This window comes from Acanthopagrus latus, chromosome 10, assembly GCF_904848185.1.
Source record: "Acanthopagrus latus isolate v.2019 chromosome 10, fAcaLat1.1, whole genome shotgun sequence".
In the NCBI taxonomy this organism is placed as follows: domain Eukaryota; kingdom Metazoa; phylum Chordata; class Actinopteri; order Spariformes; family Sparidae; genus Acanthopagrus; species Acanthopagrus latus.
The window spans coordinates 18,152,070-18,166,600 of record NC_051048.1 but is presented as its reverse complement, the minus strand read 5'-3'; the positions used below and the strand labels follow the sequence as shown (position 1 = coordinate 18,166,600).

At 43.9% G+C, this 14,531-nt stretch overlaps 2 protein-coding genes and 1 long non-coding RNA gene across 7 annotated transcripts in view; 2 read left to right on the top strand and 1 right to left on the bottom strand.

The window, feature by feature from the left end:
• Positions 1 to 384: 384 nt before the first annotated feature.
• Positions 385 to 14,531, bottom strand: part of LOC119027339 — a 41,869-nt gene continuing 27,722 nt past the window's right edge. Inside the window, exons 3-4 of one of the 5 annotated variants that reach the window (XR_005077349.1) lie at positions 6,739 to 6,867; positions 386 to 463 (exon numbers count right to left, since the gene is read on the bottom strand). This is a non-coding gene — a long non-coding RNA (uncharacterized LOC119027339). Of the gene's footprint in view, positions 464 to 1,250; positions 2,403 to 6,738; positions 6,868 to 12,941; positions 13,070 to 14,531 lie in introns of those variants that run through there. The other 4 variants (XR_005077348.1, XR_005077351.1, XR_005077347.1 and 1 more) reach the window with 4 other exon arrangements.
• On the top strand, positions 8,273 to 11,610 carry LOC119027337 (homeobox protein HMX1-like). Its single transcript, XM_037112458.1, has 3 exons — positions 8,273 to 8,773; positions 9,249 to 9,422; positions 10,558 to 11,610. The coding sequence occupies exons 1-3, from the start codon at positions 8,527 to 8,529 to the stop codon at positions 10,983 to 10,985; spliced, it is 849 nt and encodes a 282-aa protein (XP_036968353.1). The 5' UTR covers positions 8,273 to 8,526; the 3' UTR covers positions 10,986 to 11,610.
• Positions 11,627 to 14,040, top strand: LOC119027338 (homeobox protein HMX2-like). The gene is made up of 2 exons (XM_037112459.1): positions 11,627 to 13,065; positions 13,350 to 14,040. Exons 1-2 carry the CDS (start codon positions 12,867 to 12,869, stop codon positions 13,898 to 13,900), a joined length of 750 nt encoding a protein of 249 aa, XP_036968354.1. The 5' UTR covers positions 11,627 to 12,866; the 3' UTR covers positions 13,901 to 14,040.

Genomic DNA, 14,531 nt, shown 5'->3' with positions numbered 1-14,531 from the left:
AACAAAAACGAAAGACAGCGATTGAAAATCAAACCCTGACAGGTTGTCGGGTCTGAGTCGGGTCGGGGGGTTGCGGGTTGGACTCCCGGGGCAGCGGAGGACTCGCGTGAGGAGGAGAGAAAAACACGAGACTCTGAGGAGATGTGATCTGATGGCGACATCAGAGAGGAAGAGAGGAGGCTCCATCTCTCCTCTGCTCTGCTCCTGCTGCATGTATGTTTAATCAGGAGGCATGATCCGAGGAGGAGACCAGAGGAGGAGACCAGAGGAGGAGACCAGAGGAGGCTCACGGGAGGAGGAGACCAGAGGAGGAGACCAGAGGAGGCTCACGGGAGGAGGAGACCCGAGGAGGAGACCAGAGGAGGAGACCAGAGGAGGCTCACGGGAGGAGGAGACCAGAGGAGGCTCACGGGAGGAGGAGACCAGAGGAGGAGACCAGAGGAGGAGACATGTCTGTCGCTGTCTTGAGGGAGAAACCGAGTAAACACATTTGTAACTTCTGTAGAATACTAGTGAATTATTACCTCTATGTTTTATTCAGTCACTTAAAAACTCTGGCTGTGTAAACACACTTTAATAACTTTATGATCACCATAAATAATAAATGTTATATTTACAGTTTCAGTCAGACCTGATGGTTGTTTCACTTTAAACACTTTAAATTTAAAAAAAAAATGTTTAATAATATTTTATACCGTGTGTTTGTTTAATTCTTTGTAAATGTTCATTTATAAAAAATATTTGGATGTCAGCTGATGTTTATACATATTTATATTTGCTTAAAAATATTGTAAAGTTCATCTCTAAACATTACCTACTGTTTAAAGTATTTATTAAACATTTCAAAGTAAATAAAAATCACTTATAAAAATTCTTTACATGTCATTTGATGATTATAAACGAATTATATTTGCTTAATAAATTGTTTGTAAAATCTGACAAAGTGACTTCGCTTTTTGAAAAAAAAAAAGAAAAAAAAAACACAAGTAAACATTTCAAGTTGTTAACTCAAATATAAATCTACTTTACTTAGTAATTTCAGGATTATTGTTTTTTTATTGTCAACAATTATTAAAAGAAGTCAACTTTTTAAATGTCACTAAAGTTTAATGATTGACAATTTGTTCATAATAGTTAATATATACAGTGAAATCTGACCTTGACTTTACTTTAATAAAAAGGAGGGAAATCAATAACCTCAAACAGTGAAGTAATCAAATTATTTTGAAGTTGTTAAATTTAATCCCTACTTTTTAATTCAGCTTCCTGTCACAAATACAGACAAAGCTTCACTTTTTTATTGCATTAAGACATTTTTAAGTTAATAAAACATAATTTTTTAAATCTAAATCAGACACATTATTTTGCTCCCTCACCACAGTCCAGCAGCAGCGGTGAGGCAGAGGGAGCCCACATGGAGGACGGCTCTAATGGCCCCTGCACTCCCAGCGATCCTTGAGGGCCATGATTTATTGAAAATATGGACCCCGTGTATAAGCTAATATGACAGAAGTGCTTTGACCTCGGGGGGCGGTGCACTCTCCACTCAGTCAGCTGCTACCTTCAGTGTGCTCGCCTCTTTCTCACGCGATTCCTCTATTTCGGGGGTCTTCAGCTCCATAACCGCTCTTCGCCTTATTTAAGCTGGCATGTTAGAAAAAAGATCTGGACCGGAGAGTCCCGGGTCAGATAGAGTGCGCTCGGGTCAGCAGGAAGACAGGTGAGGAGGAGGAGGAGGCTCTTTTTAAAGACGTCTGTCTGGTTAAAAGCTTCGAAAGGTTGAACGTTTCTCAATGCGCTTTTCATCGAGAATCAAGTTCTACCTTCCAGACTTGACCCCAGTTCCTGGCACAGTGAAAGACATTAGTGGTATTACAGGGAGGCTGATGTTTTCTCATTGATCTGATGTCCCATAAGCCTCAGGTATTTGTGGCGGGCCTTGTAATCCATCACAAGTGCTCCGTCTCTCCCACCCAGAGGGATAACATGCTTCCTGTGGAGGTGTATTGTACCTGCTGGGCTGCACTTATCTCATGCGATTAACCTCCATCACCTTAACATGCACGGGAAACAGCCCTGTTCAGCTCTGAGGTGCATAAAAGTCACTTTTCTGAAGATAACGACACTGAAATCTTGTTTTTTTTTCTCTCCTTTAAAAATGCATGATGATGTGTATTTTTGCAGCTCTTGAGGAGAAATTGTTTTCTTTGGGACACAACAGAGGGCGGTTTGTGGTAATAGGCCCTAAATATCAAGCAGCTTCTCTTCCTTTGTGCTGAGCTGACAAGCTGGCTCTAACAGGGGTTAATGTGCCGTCCAGGGGTTAAACAAACCGGCTTTGGGAGTTTGTTCCAGCCGAAGCTCAGATGTTTTCTTTCCAGGCTGAAGAGATAACGCTCAAACTAAAAGAAAAAAAAAAAAAAAGATGAAAAACAACTGTTATTAAGAGCCCTTTGTGTGAGCCTGCAGACACTTCTGCAGGAAGCCAGCAGCTCCCAGAATGCCCTCCTGGTTTGTCCCGTTGCATTTGGGCTCCGGGTGCAGTAAGGTGAGGGCTAATAGGGATTAAGGAGCAGAAGTATGTGTCACTTTCGATGCTCGTAACCTCAAGAGTGTTCTTTTTGGAGTTTGGGGAGCAGGTATAAAAACGCAGATTAAGAAGCAGTTCTGATAAGTGACAGCGGGAGCCCGGAGGTCTGTTTTCACGCAGGGGCCAACGCTGACCTATCTGACACGACCCGCCGGGGGAAACAGCACGCTTAAAACCTCATCTGATGGGAACGAATTTGGGGTTCTGAGGGCAGAAAAATGTGAAAAAGAGTCAAACGGAAACGAAGCACAGAAGAGGAGTCGCAGGAGAGGCTTTAAATCAGACATGTTCATCAATAGCCCCACGCTCAATGTGACATAAAGGGGCCTTCTGGTTGACTGGTTCTGTGCAGGCCGACCTCAGATGTCTGGACCTCGCTGACCTCATACACACTGCAGCGTTGTAGGCCGTGGCTTTAACCTCAACAGCTTGCGTCGCCCATTATAGGGCCAGTAATGATGCAGAGGATTCCCCCCGCGGACCATTATTAATACATTCTCATCCTGCAGGAATAATGATACTGGATTAGAATCCGGATTAGAGTTCATGACGGGTTTGTAATGGATGAGATGTCGTCAGGGAAATCAAAGTAATCAGCGGCACGCACGCTGTAGCTTTAAAATGATTTTTATTAAAGCTAATTACTATATTTATCTTGCTCAAAGATAAAAAAAGATTAAAAAAATAATAATGTTCTCTGATGTTTTAAAATTACATTCCACCACATTTCAGAGCTAAATATTATATGGTGTCGATATACTTGAAACAAAAAGGGGCAGGGTATTAACTGCTAACATAGCTGCTGTTAGCTGTGAACTCAGTTAGCAGTGCAGCTAGCAGTTGTATTAGCCGACTCTAGCAGGACTGGTAGGGTGTTGATGTAGCTGGCTAGCATGCCGACTTCAACAGACGTCTCTACAACACAACAGACGTCTTTGACATGATGTCAGAATTGTTATTTCTTCACATTCTGTTGATAATCTAGTTAGTTGATTTTTTTTTTCAATGTTCTGGGTTTTTTTTTTACATACTGCACCTTTAACTGATACTGTGCAGATTAAGATTTTGAAAATATAACACAATTAGCTCACAAAACATGCCTTTTTATTAACCAACAATACCGCTCAATCTTCTCCCTTTTCAAAACCTGGCTACCCACAATGCAATGAGCCACTGAGTGACATCACCAGAGGCAGTTTTATCAGACTCCATTCAGCTTCCTCTGGAGCCACAAATGGCTTCATATTACTTTGTTCACCTGTGCAGCTGTTCTCCCTTAAACCTGTGGACACACCTCTAATGTGTAAGACTGATTAAACATACAAGGGACTGAAAACAGCCTCAGTCTTAATATCATTCTACGTACTCTGCATAATTCCAATACATAATCTTTATGCGTGAAACTGGGTCAGATTCGGACCAATCTGGGTCAGATCCATCATCATATCAAAACTGCTTGTACAGTGAAGTGCTGAGGATGAATCGAGTCTCACAGCCTGCGGAGAGAAGCTGCTCTATAACCCAGTGCTGCTGAAACAAAGTTAACCGCATGTCGCCTCAGCCGTCACCAGAACCAACAGAAACTATTGTCTGTGAGCCACATGTGTCTTTGTTCCCGTCCTCGGCGTCTGTGCTCTGGGACACGTAGAGGTTAACTTCCTCATTGCATCATATGTACCTTGCAGAGCCGCAGTGCCATCGTTAATTAGGAGATCTTGAACATGCCTTGCTGCAATGTTCCTCAACGAGGCCGGACAGGGAAGGAAGTGTTAGGTTAGCGTGGCATGAGCTCATTCTCTAACTTCAGCTTCAGCTTCAGACGGACACAAAAACACGTCCATCTAAATTATTGCTCGGGGGGGATGGAAACATCAGGGAGCAACGTTTCTCTTCATCCTGCAACTTTTATAAAGACCCTGGGAAACAGTTCTGAAGTCAAAACAGCTTGAACTGTTGACCAATAACTATGTGATGACAAGATATGCCTCCACTAACTCCACTAGACTAATATAGCGCCACATAACATCTAAATGTTAAAAACCATTAGTCAACATGGCTGGAGATCTTACACCGGTGGTTCCTAACCTCCGGTTCAGGGCCCCACAGAGAGGTCAGAGGATAAATCAGACGGGTCAGAGGGCAAAAGCAGGAAAGAAGAAGGAAAGTTTCACTTCAGTGTTGTTGGACTTTTTTCTAATATTTGTTGTCGTCTTTTTAAAATATGGCATGGTTGTATTTCTTGAAATAATTAGTTCCAGTAGTTCTGGTTATAAACATGACAGATTAATGCATCTCTTTGCCATTCTAACTGATCTGAGGTGGGCGGGGCTTCATTTAGCTCACTGTGAGGTCACGCACTTCTAAGCACCAATCAGGATCCAACTACAATCTGATGACAGTCAGTTGGTTGTTTGGTGACTGTCAATCAAACAGAATTCTCAATTATCAAACTTTCTAAATATTATCTGAAGATTTTGTTTGAAAGGTGCAAAAATGGAAGAATTGAGGAAACAGGAGGCGGCATATCACCAGAGTGACCGCTAACTGCTGCTGACTGTAGCTGCCATTAGCTGCAGTTAGCGGGGAAGCTATAGCTGTTCGGACTGGGAGCTCAGGGGAACTAGCATTGTTTACACTGATAGCACAGGAGCTTTGCTGGCAGGTTAGCATGCTAACTTCATTAGATATTTCTGGAGCATGCTACATAAACATCATAATGTTAAAACTACTGTTTATTTACATTTTGTTGATAATTTCAGTGAATCTTTGGACATTTTCGACCAGAAATTCTTACATACTGCCCCTTTAACTGTCACTCATTGGAATATGAATATATAATGTTTTAATAAGATACTACATTCATGTTTTGGTCATTAATCAAACAGGTTTAAGTCATCTTAAACTTTGTCATTAATAGACTGTGTGTACATTTTGTTTAGTTAAAGAAACTGATTTATAGATTCAAAGTGTTTTCATGTTAAGTCAAATCATTCTTTCAACAAAAAACACTCATAACAGTGAGAACAAACATCAGATTAGGATCAAATTAATAGTTTAAGCCACTTAAAATTTCCACCATATCATTCAACATATGACTCTTCTCCTTACAGTGTTACCTATATTTAATTACTGAGTGTATTCATGTATAATGTGGAATACACAGTGTAAGACTGATAAATATATTTGCTTTATTTATGTCTTCATTTGTGCATCGACTTTCCTTCTAATTTGGTGTTTTTTTTTAATGAAAGCTTTATATAATAATGTCCACGGAGGTGTTACACCCCGACCACAATCCAGAGTATTAGGTTGATAGGCTATTACGGCCAAAGAGGCTTTAATAAAGTCAATTTAGTGGCACAAAGAGAACAATTGTGAGTAATTCCTGAGAGCAAACAAGCGGTTTGTTGTTCTGGGCCTCTGCTCGCTGACGCCCGGTCAGCTGTGCAGGGATTTCATCCGCAGACAGACTCCGCTCACTTTTCCTCTTTTAGGGATTCTTCATTGTGTCTCTCGTCCTCCCGCGTCGTGTTTTCTTCGCGGCGTGATGTAGAGAAAGAGTCGGATTGAGCCAAAGTGGCCTGAAAACCTCCGGTGTGGAATGTCTGCGCGTTTTGTTCAGAGCCTCTTTTCCACATGAAAGCAAGCTTTTCATAGTGTTTCAATCCTATTATCACTCCAAACACACTGGTGGTTTACTCCTCTGTTCACAGCTCTCGACGCTGACTAAACATTTTCCACCTTCAGCATTAATTAACTCATGTTAAGCCGCAGCGCACTGTCACTCCATCTACGGACATTCGGGGTCGCGGGGGCTCTTTCCAAGAAAAGGGAATAAATGTATTCTCGGTGGATAAGCGAGCCCTGAGTGTTCATATTAGGCTTTAGAGAGATTTCTTAACCCTGGTGAAATGCCTCTGTCTCAGCCGGTTAATCAGTGTGAAAGTGAGACAGTGTTTTGAGGCCTGTGTTGGGGCCACACGGCTCCGATTGGGGGGATAACATGTTCCCATGCACCAGCAGGATGCTGCTGGATCTCTCCTTATTCTGCCAACTTGTTTCTTTTTTTACATTTAATAACATTTTTCTTCAAGTTATTTAATCAACTCTAACTTTGTGTTCCTTCACCTGCAGGTCTCAGTTCTCACCTGAACCACGTGTCCGCACCAGGCAAGTCAGTGACATCACCGCTGGTCTGGAGCCAGTCGTGACTCCATATGCAGCTCAGACAACTTAAAGCCCCCCAAGTCACAAACACTGAGAATTATGGGACCGAGCTGTGAAGAAGGAGACATCATGTGACTCAGAGTTAATATTTACAAATTCGTATCTACATTATGTTTTTGGGGTTTTTTTTAATGAGGAAAGAGGAAGATGTAATTTTTAAATACTGTGATTAAAAGGAAAAAATAATCAAAAAATAATCATAAATCAATAAACATTAATTAAATCAATTGAAAAATCTATGTCTTTATGGTACAATCTGTAAGAAAGTTGATTTTTGAGTCTTAGCTCAGCCGTCACCTCGAGGTGTCAGCATCTGAGGAGCTGGGAATTATTACGGACTGGACCTTTAAAGGGGCACTGTGTAGTTCTTGTAACAGAAATCATTACAATATTAACGAGGTGATAATACAAACTCAGATTTTTTTTTTCCATAACTGTATAAAACGAAAATAAGGTCCCAGAACACTGTTTGAAGCTAGAGAGGTGGCAGGGTCCGCCACATATAAACAAAGTAAACAGTATGAATTGTTTTGTCCTCTAAGGTCACTTTGTTTATGAACAGATTTTTTTTTTCTTCTGACTCAAATTTCTTACCAAAAAGAAAACTGCATAATGCTCCTTTAAATCGTGTTATTTAATTCATTTTTATTTGATTTGATACAGACCCTGACATTTAAAAAAAGGTAAATGAAAATCAAACTAATGAAACAACTTTTAAATGAACATCCTAAACATTAAAACGTGTTTAATAGTTCAAAGAAAACTATTTTTCTGCAGGAACAAATTGAAGAATTAGAATTAAAAATGAGCGTGATGACATGACGGGTGTCGATCAGGTATCAAACGGTCCAGTCTGTCAGACTGCTGGTTCTGGAGTCAGATACTGAAGACGAGTTGAGAAGTTTCGGGTCAGTCCGGCGTTAATAAGAATATTAATAATAACACATGAACATGTTTGTTTCTAATTTAATTTCATGCTACATGTTGAGGCCTTTTGTTTCTGGTTTCTGATCAGCTGAGCAGAGAAATAAAAAAGGATCGGCGTGTTTTCTTGTCCGTGTTTTCCAGAAAGAAAAGTTAAAGTCGTCTGATTGAAAAAAAAACAACAAAAAAGCATGTTTATGGTGATTATAATTATATAAATATTATTATCATAATAACATATACTGTGTGTAGCTGTGGGTTTTAGGCGGAAACAGATTATTCGTGTTGTCGTGCAACACGCAGAGAGGAACACACACACACACACACACACACACACACACGCTGCTGGCTGCATCATAAATCCACAGTGTACATGCACAGTTGTAGCCAATAGGCGGTACTGTGCCTTCAACATGAAGCTCTGCGCGTCTCCAGCCTGAGGACAACACCGAGTCTCCGCTCTGCTCTCCAGCTGACCTAAATACAACATCCCCGCTCCCTGAAGGCAGACGATCACAGCCTCCGAGAGACGCTCTGAACAGCGAGACAGTCGAGAGGGGTTTTTTCTTTCTTTCTTTTGGAGTAATCGTCTCCTTAAGACGAGATTTGTGTCTGGACCTTTTCACAGTTGAGCTCTCTGCGCTCACCGGCTGCGTCGGGATGGTTCACGCGGAGCAGGAGACACTCCTGGCTGGAAACGAGACACACACCCTGGAATGATTCTGTAACATCTGGGATTTGATTCGATTTTTGATAAAAGGTGTGAATCCATCAGCGGAGTGAAAATGCTTGACGATAAAGCGCCGAGATCGAAGCTGGGACCTCTGTCGAGAGCTTCGTCTTTCTACATTGAGAATCTGCTGGGGAACACGTACAGAGCGGCTTCCGAGGAGCAGGTGGAGAACCAGGGAGTTACAATAAGCGTCCACGGGCCCGTGATCTGTCCCGGGCCGGGAACGCAACGCGTGGACGGCGCTGGAGTGCTGAGCTGGAGCGGGACGTCACCGAGCAGAGCGCACAGCACCTCGAGAAGTGAGCCAGCCTGTCAGTAACTGTGTCTGTGTCGTACATCACTGTTGTAACTGTCTGCACATTCGATCCGGAGTGATTTACAGAGATGATCGTGGTTAAAAGCAGCACTTATTATCGGTAGAACAGCGATCTCCGGGGCACAAATCAGTGAGAAGCATTTACAGATTTCATGTTCAGACTACAAAAATCCCCCCTATCCGTGCGTAAAAGTCCCGTTCTTTAATAGGTCACAAGTAGACACGGAGCAGGTTTCATCCTCGTTTTTTCGTGCGTAAAAGATCCCAATTATCAGCCCGGCGCACAGTGTCTGGCACCCAAACAACTATTTATGTCTGAAGCTTAAAATAGACCGGAGCGGATGCGGCAGGGCAGAGAGCGGGAGCGGGCACATTTGGTGCAGAAGGTGAAAGATCTCTTGGAAAACACCGATCAGCCTGAACAGCGCGCAGGGTTTATTTGTTCACGTTCCCCGCAGGTCCGCGCACGGAGCCCGGGCCGACGAGCGAGCGGGATTCCCCAACTTCATCCGGGCGGGCGGAGGACACCGAGGAGCCGGAGGCGGAGAGGGGGGACGACAGTTTGACGGATGACAGGGAGGAGGAGGACGCGCGCTCCTCCTGCTTCTCCCGGGAGGACGGCTGCGACACAGGTGAGAGCAGAGCGACAATAACCTTTAAAAATAATCATTTGAAAAGAAAGTGTCAGCGCTTTTTTTTTCTCTGCGGCCTGCTGCATGCACCACGCATGCGCTCTGCTCCTAAAACGTTTCCTAGAGCGTGATGGTTCGTCTCGTCCAAAACATGTAAAATGCAGGACGGTTCGATCCTGGTGACCTGGAGGAGAGCTGCGTTCAAGGTCCGAGCAAAGACTTCCGAGAACCCAGAGAGGGAAGAAATTCACCAATAGATAATAAATAAATACATAAATACATATTTTAATGTATTTTTGTGTTTGTTTTCCCATCAGTCATGAGTTTTTCTGTGATTAATGTGCACCGGCGGATCTAAAACCAGTTTATCCTTCTGCTACACAACTTTATTGTGTTACTGCTGCATGATTTGAGAAACTCAGAATGAAAACAACACAACAGCACAAACTCTGTTTTGTGACCATTGTGTTTGTTACGTTCGGCCAAGTAGATGAATCCTGATGTGATGCCGTTTTTTTTTTTAAATTATTTACATGGCCTGCAAATCCATCCCTGTTATAGTGCTTTTTGTATTAAAGGAGCAGTTCACCCAAAAATGACAATTCAGTCACTACTCAGTCTCGTGTGAACGGAGAGCTGGGTGAGGTTTCGTCAGCAAAACTTTTCATGAGCCTCACAGCAGAACTGTTTCTCATTCTGCTAAACAGCTGAAGTAACTGGGGACTTGTTTCATCGACTTGTTAAAATAATTTAAAAAGAACAACAGAAAGGCCTTGAGATCTCGAACTGAATTAAAATGATGTTGAGCGCATGAACCCACTTGAGACAGGGTGTGTTAGCACTTTTAGCTTAGCATTTACAGAGAAGATGTTGGTTCTAAAAAGGGTTTTAAAAAACATCTTTTACAACCAATTTCAGAGACTTGGGTCACACCGGATGAGCTTTATGGATCCATTTAACGTTTTAAATCAAGTTCCCATCGACTGCAGTTGTTGATGAGAATGCTGTGATGCTAATTTGCCGTGAAGGTCCAGAAACGGTTTACAGAGTAAACTTTGTATTTATCACAACAACGTAACAATAAAGAAAATGTCTCCATAACGCTCCATTAAAGCTGCACCGCTCCTCCTTTCAGTTGACGTCAAAGTGGCGAGGAAGAAGAAGACGCGCACCGTGTTCAGCCGGAGTCAGGTCTTCCAGCTGGAGTCCACCTTCGACCTGAAGCGCTACCTGAGCAGCACGGAGCGAGCCGGGCTGGCCGCCTCGCTGCAGCTCACCGAGACCCAGGTGAAGATCTGGTTCCAGAACCGCAGGAACAAGTGGAAGAGGCAGATCGCCGCCGATATGGAGGCCAGCAGCGCCGCCACCGGCTACGCCGCCCAGAGGGTCATCAGGGTTCCCGTGCTGTATCGCGAGAGCGTGCCGGCGCCGGTGACGCTGAGCGGCCTGTCTCGAGTGTCGCCCCCGCTGGTCGGCTTCTCTAACTCCATCAGCTTCCCATTGACTTCACACTTCACACACCCGGTGTCGTTCCTCACGCCACAGATGAGCGGGCTGGTGTGACCGTGAGGAGCGACGCCTGAGACTCTTCTGACGCCAGTTAATCACATAAAGATGCCGCAGAAATAAAGATTTAGGTTATAGAAGTGGAGTCATCCTGTGTGGGTCCTTAAAGGAGTGGTACATAGTTTTGGGGAAGACATTGTGATTGCGAACTCATTTTTTGATTAATAAATCAACAAACTTTCTTCTGAATAAACTGACAACAAACTGACCTTAAAGAACAACACAATTTATACCGTTTTATTTTGTGCCACCTTTATAGCTTCAACATATAAATATATGTTTTTCCTCTGAGAGCAGGTTGTTTATTCAGTTACAGAAAAGATCAGTATTTCTGGTTTGTGTAATTACCTCCCTGATATCGTACAGTCTGAGTCTGAATTTCTTCTCCCAAATCTACATACTGCCCCTTTAAGACGTTTTCCAGGAGCAGCTCTGACAGATGCGGCCACACGTAGGTAAAAAGTGGATCGTTCGTCCTGTAGGAAGCCACCGTGATCCCTGCTGCTTACAGAATCCTTTCAATGAGACGCTCCTCATGTTAGCAGTGTCTGATTCTCAGTTTAAGTCATCTTGAGGTTGAGATAGAGTGACTGTGAAGGAAGCTGCTCACAGTCCCGTCCACCTGGGGGGGGGTTTCAAAAAGAGCTGTATTTTGTGATGATTCCTCCCAGGAAATGTTTGCATCATCCACATAGAGAATAAAACAACGGTCAGATTTTGAGCTTGTAAAGCAAAAGTCAACTCTGTGCGAGAGGTTCGAGGGTGTGTGGAAAAAGGTATCAAACTTATCGACACAAAGAGAGATGCTTGTGAGGGAAGCAGGGAAATGTGACCTCACGAGTGAACTTTGAGCCTTGACCCCGTCTCATCAGCCGGCATCAGGGCCGACCACGCTCTTTCTCTGCATCTGTTGGTCAGAAAACTGATCTGACATCACTTCTGACCTGCCCGTCTCCTGAAGACGTTCCTTCAAATTCTCTCTCGACAATCACAAGCTCTGAATGTGTTTTGACCCTCATCTGACCCTGTACACCTGGGGAGTATTATGCAAAGTAAAACTCAACCTGTCCACAAACGTAGAAACTTGATGATTGATGGAAAAAAAACAAAAAAACACAGCCGGTGTTTGTGGAGTCTGATCTTTTGATAGCCGTGAGCACGATACTAGCAATATATTCTTGAACACAGTTTTTTTTTTTTTATTTAAGAGGATTTTAATACAGACTTTTGTACACTGATGATGTTCACGTGTGAATAAAACCTATGCACAGACTGTGTGTTTGCTTCCTTCCTTCGTCTGAGACATGTAGCCTGTGTGTGTGTGCCTGATGCTGGATTAAAGAGGATGAAGGTGACAGCTGATCGGTCACAGCACACCCATCAGTCTTGCTGCAGAGACTCAGTGTTGTTGAGCTCGTGGCCCCTGAACGCAACACTTCTCCTCGGGCTCCTGTGACTCTCCTCCTGCCCTCGGTGGTTAGAGAGTTGTCGGAGCTGACGTGTGAATGTGGCGCAGAACACAACAACGTCTCGGTCTGTGACATCTCGTGGCCCGAGTTCGAATATGAACCAAAGCTCCCTCAGTGACGCTCCGAGTCAAAGGAGCTCCGCTTTCAAGGAGCAGGCATGAATGTGATGACAGGAAAAAAAAAGTGTTTAAAGCTACAATATGGCAGCCAGACGTGAATCTGCATCCCGCCCTCATCTGCCCCACAACCTTCACCAATCACAAGCTGTTAAACCGCAGTCTTCCGGGTCGGTGAGGGACGTCGCGCCGGCTCCTCCCGCGCCGGCTGATAGTCGCGGCCGAGGAGCAATGGTGCTCGGAGCGTCCGGAGGCGCGCCGGTGTTTTCGGGATTCTCGGAGGAGCGGATGAAATGCCGGGGAGCATGAGCAAAGAGGACGCCCCGAGCCGGAGCGCTTCTTTGACGTTCACCATCGACAACATCCTCAACCTGAAGCGGCGGGACGGCGGAGACCCGGACGGCTCCAAGGAGCAGAGGAAGGATTTCCAAGCGCGCTGCGATGAGCTGTGGGACGTCCGGAGGAGGCGCGACAGCGGATCGGACGAGACAGGTAACTGGGAATATAATCAGAATACAGAGAAGACGAGAGATAAAGAAAGTTCGAAGAAAAGACAGAATAAGGCTGAGAGAGCTGCTCAGAGGTGTAATGACGCGCAAAAGCAATAAAAAGATGATTTTTTCATAAAAAAAAATAAATAAAGGCGGACTGGTTTATTATCATTATTATAATATATATTATAAATCAGGTTACAGCAGTTATTGTGCAGCTTCTTCTCTAAGTGTGAGTGAGTCTTTACCGCTGCATCAACGCACTTTGTGTCGCTTCATTCACAGCGCAAACCAAGTCCAGAGCGCACCGAGCGGACCGCGGGGAGGACTCGCCGCCGCCGCCGCCGCTGAGCACCGGATCCTGTCCCGGGGCGCACAGAGCGCGCACCGCCGAGGACGCGTCCGAGCAGCAGCAGCAGCTCAGCGCGGACTCTAACAAAGCCATGGTGAAGAAGAAAACGCGCACCATCTTCTCCAAGAGACAGATATTCCAGCTGGAGGCCACTTTTGACATGAAGCGGTATCTGAGCAGCTCGGAGAGAGCGTGCCTCGCCAGCTCCCTGCAGCTCACCGAGACCCAGGTGAAGATCTGGTTCCAGAACCGGCGGAACAAGCTGAAGAGACAGCTGTCCACGGACATGGAGGGGCCGCTGGCCGCCGAGCACCTCTCTGACGCGGGGAAAAACGTGCAATTACCGACTTTTTACAAAGACAGCAGCCTGCTGGGAGGATGTTTGTTACCCGTGCCGTTCCCCGTCGTGTACCCGGCCGCGAACGCTGCGCCTTACATCTACTTCAACACCGGCAAGTACTTCGGCCTGTTCGACGCAGACTGACGGTCTGCCTGCCTGTCTGCCTGCGGACACTCAGCTCGGTTCTGTATCTTTTATTTTTATTTCATTTTTTACTCTATTAAAAAAAAAATTTAAAAAATCCCAACTTTGATGTCAACATATCAACTAACCCAAGACATGCATGTGACACTTTTTACGTCCCTAATTATTATTATTATTATTATTATTATTATTATTATTATTATTATTATTATTATTATTAATTTCTGGTGCTGATACTAAATAGAAGGTTTATAGTCAGAACAGTGTGCATGTATTAAAGTTCCTCTGCAGTTTCATTAGTCGCAGTCACGTCATCTGAAGAATGTATCCAGTTCTCTGCTGCACAGACCTGTAACACTTTGATTTTATCGCCCGTGTGTCCTTTTATGTGTAACTCTTGTCTTTTTTTAATGAGTTTCTGTGGAGCAATTTATATAGTTTTTATTGTTGTTATTATTATTATTATTATTATTATTATTATTATTATTATTATTATTATTATTATTATTATGAGGCCACTCGTTTGCTTCCACTTGACCTTTCATATGACAGACTGTGACTACAGTGAGTATATCATGAACTATGACGAATTTTGCAATAAAAGTGTAATATTTGCAATTTTATCAGAGTG